Source organism: Echinococcus granulosus (assembly GCF_000524195.1).
Source record: "Echinococcus granulosus chromosome Unknown EG_S00086, whole genome shotgun sequence".
In the NCBI taxonomy this organism is placed as follows: domain Eukaryota; kingdom Metazoa; phylum Platyhelminthes; class Cestoda; order Cyclophyllidea; family Taeniidae; genus Echinococcus; species Echinococcus granulosus.
The window spans coordinates 98,948-106,108 of record NW_020170466.1 but is presented as its reverse complement, the minus strand read 5'-3'; the positions used below and the strand labels follow the sequence as shown (position 1 = coordinate 106,108).

Here is a 7,161-nt window from a genome sequence, read left to right as displayed (position 1 = left end):
CCACCATCTGGAAATAAGAATTATGGTAGTTGTCCTTTGGAATCAAGTTTGCTTTTGTGGCCATCATTATAGTGCCCAGAGACTTACATGACGAAAGAAGCCCGTGGTGGGGAGGGAATTCTGGCATGGCACGGAGACAAAAGTATAGAATCGGAAACTTGACCGTCTTTAAAACCCAAATGAAGAGTTAAACAAATAATCTTGCTATCACATTTGTATCTTCTGATTAAACCCATGTTGTTAAAGACCTTAGGCTTCCACTGCATTATCTATGCTTTTGTGCTCAAGATATATCAGTAATCGGGCTTGTTATCGCTAACTAGTTATATTTTGCTACTTTTCTAGCACTATTTTCTTGGCTTTTAAACTGCATTGCACAAATACTTAGAATTAACCCTGAAGGCATCTTTAGAATGTGTTTCCAGCCTGTACCTGTGAGGTAAGCAATCGCTCTACCCTATTGTCACCCAGAAGTATATTTCTGCCTTAGTTTTAAACTGCCAGCTTCTCTATCTTTGCTGAATTATGGTAAAACTTATTCATATTATTTCTTTGTGACACATAAATAAACGGTGTTATGTCTGTAATTTTAAAATGACGACTGAAACCTCTGCCGGAGAGGTATCCTCCATCACTCCTTTTTGTTAACTCAGGAAAAGGAACGAAGGGAAATCCTGATTACCAGACCCACTGCACTACTAAGCATGAAAGTAATGACCCCAACGCCAAAGCGGAGAGCTTCAAGAAGAAGGAGAATTACTCTGTAAAGAAGAAAGGCCACGAGATTATCACCGTCCATACCGAGGGTTCTTTTTGCTAAACCCACTAATAAGAAACGTTTTTCTGTATTCTATTCCAATCGGAAAGTGGTACATGAGCAGAGAAGTAGATCTCCCCTCCCCTAAGTTTGGGGCAATTTTCAACAGAAATCATATTTTGTGTGTGAAGGACTATAAATAGGTGATTAAGCAGTATCCCACCTATTTCAGGGTCAATTTCTGAGTGGCAAAATCGTTGGTGATTCATTTTAAATCTATGGAGGCTGTGAAGATGCTTGAGGCTGGCTTAGAAGTGTCCGCCGACAGCGAGGAACTTGAGGAGTTGAAAGCGAAGACTATGTATTTTCAGTCGACGATGGCAGCAAAGGAGGAGGAGAGACAGAATGCAGTGAAAGAGAGGTATGGCACTCTGCCAGATGATGTTAAACACTTCGCTGTAGGTTCGGATGGCTGCTACATTAATGTTATCTCCCATTCCCGTTGATTTTGGCCGCTGGATGGAAACACCGATTAGTCAGTTCTGCGGGACGGAGGGTCTAGTTAGGCGACTGACTTGCAGAGGGAACTTGAGTAGTTTGAGGTGCCTTTTTATGTTATCTCCCTTTATTAAGCATGATTTGAGTTTAAGATATTTTACGAATATTCGACGTGGTTTCAGCAGTACCGTCTCCTATTTGAATATTCACTACTAATATTTACCTGTTTTTGCATTTTTGTGCAGTATAAAACCCGTCAAATTTGATGTTCTTCTCTTTTTAACGTAGTGAGTTGTCCATGCAAGTGGCGTCGTCAACTTGCAGAATGGGAGAGCTGTTGGTGACTGAAAAGGTCAATGTAATTGCGTTTTGAACAGTCCTTGTTGTTGCACCCCTAATTTAACTGTCAAAATTGTGTTAAATTACTAGTGACCCCAAGGTGTGAGGAGGAAGATGAAGTCATATCGTTTATTTCCTATTAGTTGCATTAAATGTGGGGTTCTTAACTATTACATCTTCTGTTCAAACTGCGTCGGTAAGAAATTAGCTGCCTGATCTTCATCGAGGAGCACTCTCTTCATGACAACTGCTTTTCTTGGAGGTATGTAAAGGAGATGTATACCCATGAATCTCTGTGTTTTCTACTGCGATTTAGTCTTTTTTCCATCTTCGTCTGCGCTGTTGCTTACTACAGTGCAGAATTTGAGATGGAAGCAGTTCCCGATGGCACTCCACAGGAATTACCACCACTTTGTGGTGCTTCGGCATGATATCCAGCCACACCCCTCATCGCCACTTGAAAGCATTGCAAAGCAGATAAGACGACCAGTTGGTCTAGTGGACTGCCTCCTCTGTAGGGAAATAAGTCAGCATGGTGATCATGCTACACGACAAACCTCACTTGGCCTTGTCTATATCCTTACTAGTGGATATACGTGGTGCCTGCATTGACTTTGAGCAATCACGTCTAAAAAACACGATGCGTCATTAAAATAGTTTTTAAAAGAGGTTATAAGGTAATGTTTAGTGCAATTTTAATGCAATTACTGTCCTGGTTTATTATTTTTTTTCCTTAGACCTTGGGCGCTTGAAAATTGGTGATGGGACGCAATTTAATAGCAGCTAGCAGTTGCAAGGTATCAGGAGGATGGCTAGTCTATAGTCCTGTGGAACTTGTTTTAGTAGTATCTGGTGCCAACTGTCCTGAGTCCTTATTTGACTTTACTTTCAACAGTCGCGTGATATCGTCATCTGCTTCCAGTAGCCACTGGCGGTGCGCCTAAATGCACAGTCGCGGAGGTCTCCCTCGACCATATGCTTTGCCTTGTCAAGGAGTTTATTTCAAACGGCTTCGCGTCGCTGGATAAGCGGCTCATACTAAATGCGATTGCTACCACTACAAACTCCTGCATTTATCGCCTCTCACCCCAAGCATTAAGTAAAGCACTGTCAGCGTTTCACCAAATAGTCATATCGCTGCCATCCAGCATTTTGTAATCTCCTGTTACTACCCACCATCAAAGTTTGGTGTTTCCGTTTTCCTACAAATTGACTGCTTGCTCAGAAAAAGATAACCTCCTACCTTTGTTACAGAATTTAAAAATGCCTAAAGCACGACCTCAGTCTATCGAAAGCTCCGCCATGGGACAAGCAGAGGGCTTGCATGACATATGGGTCAGAACTCGAGATTAATTGTCTTTGATTGATAAGCTTGTTTAAGGGTGTATTGAAGTTGGACTTTGTTGGATTAATTAGAGATGCATTGTCTGACATTAAATTGTTCTGCCTGCTGTCAGGTTTATTTGGCACCATAACTGAGTTAACCTGATGGCCTAGGTGAGCAGTGCATTGGTTGTCGCTGTTAATCGAGTGGAAAAGAAATTAAGTAGTTTTCTACTGTTACCTTTTTCGAAGGTTTTGCTTGAGACGAGATTTCGAAATCCTTCTCATAGTAGTCCTCAAAGTATCCAGAAATTTCTGCAAAATGTGAATGAGAATATTTAGAGGCGGAGGAGGTGTCCTCTAAGATCAGTACATCTGGATCTGTTTTTCAATTGCTAGTGGGATCGGTAGTAGCTTTATTTGTATGTGGAAATGTAACAATTAACTGATTCGGTACCGAGGTGTGTATCATCAATCATTGTGGGATTAACGGTCATGCGCTTGAAATGTTGCGTAAGCTTGTGGAATTATTAGTGGTTTTGGTAGTGAATAAAAGAGAATTGGAAGTCGATGGCGAAAAGGGGTGGCGTTGGGATGGTTACAAAAGCGTGAGTGGGGTGGTAGGTAGTTCGCTCCTAGTTAAGGTAATAGGACAGACACTGGTGCAGTGTCGTTCTATCACCGTATCTATATATTTGCCAATCAAGAAAATCGGAGTTAATGCGTGGTGTGTGTGGCATACCGAGACTCCCATAAAGGCGGAAGATATGATACTACGGCAGAATATACATTACTGCTGTTTAGAAAAACTCAAGGCTACCAACATGGCTTGAAAAGCATTTTTTTAGAAAGAATGCAAAGATCGGGCTTATAGCCACTACGAAATTATAATGAAGAAGCAAACAAATAATTATTACTTTGCAGTATGGTTTTTTACGTCAGTCAATACATCGTGCGATGCGTTTTAATAAACACGCCCTGGATTTGGGTTAGGAAACTGCATTAATGATAAAATACTTAAATTTTGGCTGATAATCTTCATTAGGCTTTGATGACCTTGGTTCTAATTCGTTCAGAGTGTTGGTTTTCTAGCCTACAAAACTCCTCTTTTGATCTGTATGTGCATTAGCGCAACACACGGTTTGTCCACCAAGCCGTAGAACACAATATTATCCCTTTTTGATCAGTGCATGCATTTGTCCTGCTTTAAGTAACTGTTTAATTCTCATTTAAGTTTAAGTTTTTTGCAGCCATTTTTTATCGTTAATTTTACGGTTGAATACTAATCAGTTTGACTTAACGTAAATCAGTTTCTATCATTGAGTCAAGGCTCATTTTTCGATGCGCATATTCGCTTGGATTGTTGTTTTGGTTGCACTGTATAAATTCTTTTAACGAAACGTCAATATATTATTTTCTAACATGTTTGTCCATGCCTTTGTATCATTGCGATAAAAACCTGATTTCATCAAAAAATTCAGGACACTACTTCTTGTCTGTGGTTATTTTGCACCGCTTTACAGGATTTTCAAGTTTTGCATTTGTGAACACTTTTACACTTTTCCGTTTCAGCCACGTTAACCTCGAATGGTAGATGAAAGTGGGTTCAGCATACAGTTAGACGGTCTCCTTAAAAATCCAGTAAGTTTCCTTGATTTTCTCTAACCATCCATCTACCTCCAGGATGTTAACCTTGAAAACATTTTGATACACCCTCAGTGCATTAAAGCCTATGCAGATGGAAATGTTGGGCTCATTCTCTAGTAAGTTTTAATCCATACAGAGCACTTTTCCCTCAGTTTATGTAGACCCCACAATATTCGTCAAATGATCGAAATCGTTCGCCGAGAATCGGACATGACTCAGTTCTATGAAAATCGATATGCGTGAGTTTACCGCACTCGAAGCTCTTTCATTCTCTCTCTTGTTGAGAAACTTTTTCCCTTAATTTGTCAGGTTATCGGAGATTGTAGGAAATCTCTTCCTCCATGACGTGTCCAATCTGTCCGACACCTTTGCAGAATGTAAAGAGGCAATAGAAGACCTTTATAACCTCCTCTTGGATGATCAGAAACCTCCTAGCCTTTTCACCTTGGAATTGGTTTCACGCATATTTGTGCATGTCTGCAGCCAACCCGTTGTTTTACAGTTTCTCACCTCCAGAACTGACCTGGCTGATATCCTCCTTCTCCACTTGGAGGCCCTTTGTGTGCGTAATCTATTCCTTTCCTTCTTTACAACCCAATCACTGGAGGCGACTGTCGTTCTGGCTCAGGCGTTGGATCGCCAGTGTTTTGTACAGCGACTGCTAAAGCGCTTTTTGCAGGAAGAAGCGGATGAAGGTGTTGGTGTGGAAAACCGTATATTTGCAGGCCTATTCCTCCGTGTACTCATTTACCAGCTACGCTCACTACATTATAGGGAATCGTTGGAAGTAAATTCCCTGCTTTCGCGTTTAGAGAGGTGAGTGACTAGCCACCTCTTTTTGAGAGGATGAGGATTACGGATTTCCTTTGACTTTTCTAAACAGCTGACCAGATGTGGCACTGCGTTTGAATGTCACTAAGCCACTCCCTGTATATGTGCGTGTACTTCAGTGTCAAAATAACTTGGGAGTGGCGATACGTAATTTGAAGTTGAAAGGTGGTTGAATATGGCTGAGCATTAGTCAAGCGCCGTTCATAATCCAGGGTTTTTGATTGATACTTCTTTACCTCTCTGGCTTTTTCAATTCTTTGATAAGTGGGAAAATTTCCATCGGAAAACCGTACTTTTATGTAGATTGCATTACTAATCGACTCAAGTGGGAACCTATGTTACGCTAGTTTTAGTAAATTTATATGACTGAGTCACTATTGTCAGAAGTTGCTTAATTTTTTAGCGGTGGATTTTGGAGTTTTCGTTAATTCCCTTCTTAGTCCTGAAGTAGTGATGTTACATTAGCTTGTGGTATTCATGGGCTGGATTAATGTAAGTAGTGTGTTTGGTGGGTATTACTTATTTTGGATGAGTGGTCTCAAACACGGGATGTTAATCAGTGATTTGAGCTAGAACTTCTTTTCTGGCAGTTGACTTTGATTGATAAAATTAACCAACCGCATAGGCAAACCAGGTATCCACCCCACACTGTATGTAAAGTGGCTGCAGTACTAGTGTGTGTGTATGTTGTGCTGAATTGCTGCTAAAGACAGGTTCATCTTACGGGGGTCACAAAATGACAGCCTCATTTTGTTCTTTTCTTTCCCTTATTTGCTAGCGAAAATACAGTGAAGCAAATAGCGGATGCGATCATTACTCTGCCACAGGGGAGGGTAGAAATGCTTTCACACTTCCTCAATCTCCTCCGTCACCTACTCTTCGATGCAGTTCTGTTAGTTCTTCTGCTACTTTTTTTACTTATTTGTATTTCAGTGAACGATCGAATGGTTTGATCATCCCCTTCATATTATTTTCCCCTGGGAAGGGCAGACTAAGTCTTTAAATCATAGCTGTATTTAAAAAGTGCGTTGTGACGGCAATATGTACAGCAACAGGTGGCAAGTGTTATTAATAGCTAGCAAACTAGTTCTAGATCGCTCCAATCACAACAGTGGTAGCACGTGCATGCAATAACGCCTGGTTTTGAAGCTTCTTGCCAAAGAAGACATTAAATCCTTGGATATCTGCAGAAGACTTCAAGTACAGCGTGGCGATGGAAGCAGTGCACTCTGACAGCGTGAGCCCTTCAAAGACAGCCGACTGTACGCCTGTCAGTGACTGCTCCAACTGTGGTGATTCTCATCTGACATCAATCATTGCCGTTAACATTAATTCAACGCGCGGAACGCCTGGTCATGGGCGACTGCTCAACACAGCTCACTGCGGAAGTACACAAGAGACCAGTCTTTCTGGGGGAACTACGATGGTGAAACGTTTCACTTGTGTTGACAAGTCTTCCCATGTTAAAACTGCTTTCTAGCTATTGGTCAGACGTTGCTAGACTGTGCATAAATTTGAGGAAAAACTTCTTTAGGATTGGTTTTATCTGAACCTCTTTTGTAGCCTCTAAAATACCAGTTTGACTTGATTCTTATTCGGATTGCGACATCTCTTTTTGCATCCATAGCCTTAATTTAAAGGCGCCGCCTTCAATCAACAAGGCTTTACGTGACAAATTATTTGTGTTGATCTTGAAAGGTCATGCATATTTCAGTAGTCAATGCATTAAATGTTTTTCCTCACACTTGTGGGTGTATGTGTGCTTT

At 41.0% G+C, this 7,161-nt stretch overlaps 1 protein-coding gene across 1 annotated transcript; it reads left to right on the top strand. All coding sequences in view use genetic code 11, as the record gives it.

Annotated features, from left to right (window-relative positions):
• Window positions 1-1,035: 1,035 nt before the first annotated feature.
• Window positions 1,036-2,752, top strand: EGR_07764 (hypothetical protein; the record flags this gene model as incomplete). Its single annotated transcript, XM_024497013.1, has 2 exons — window positions 1,036-1,219; window positions 2,517-2,752. 2 exons carry the CDS (start codon window positions 1,036-1,038, stop codon window positions 2,750-2,752), a joined length of 420 nt encoding a protein of 139 aa, XP_024348567.1.
• Between the last annotated feature and the right edge of the window lie 4,409 nt (window positions 2,753-7,161).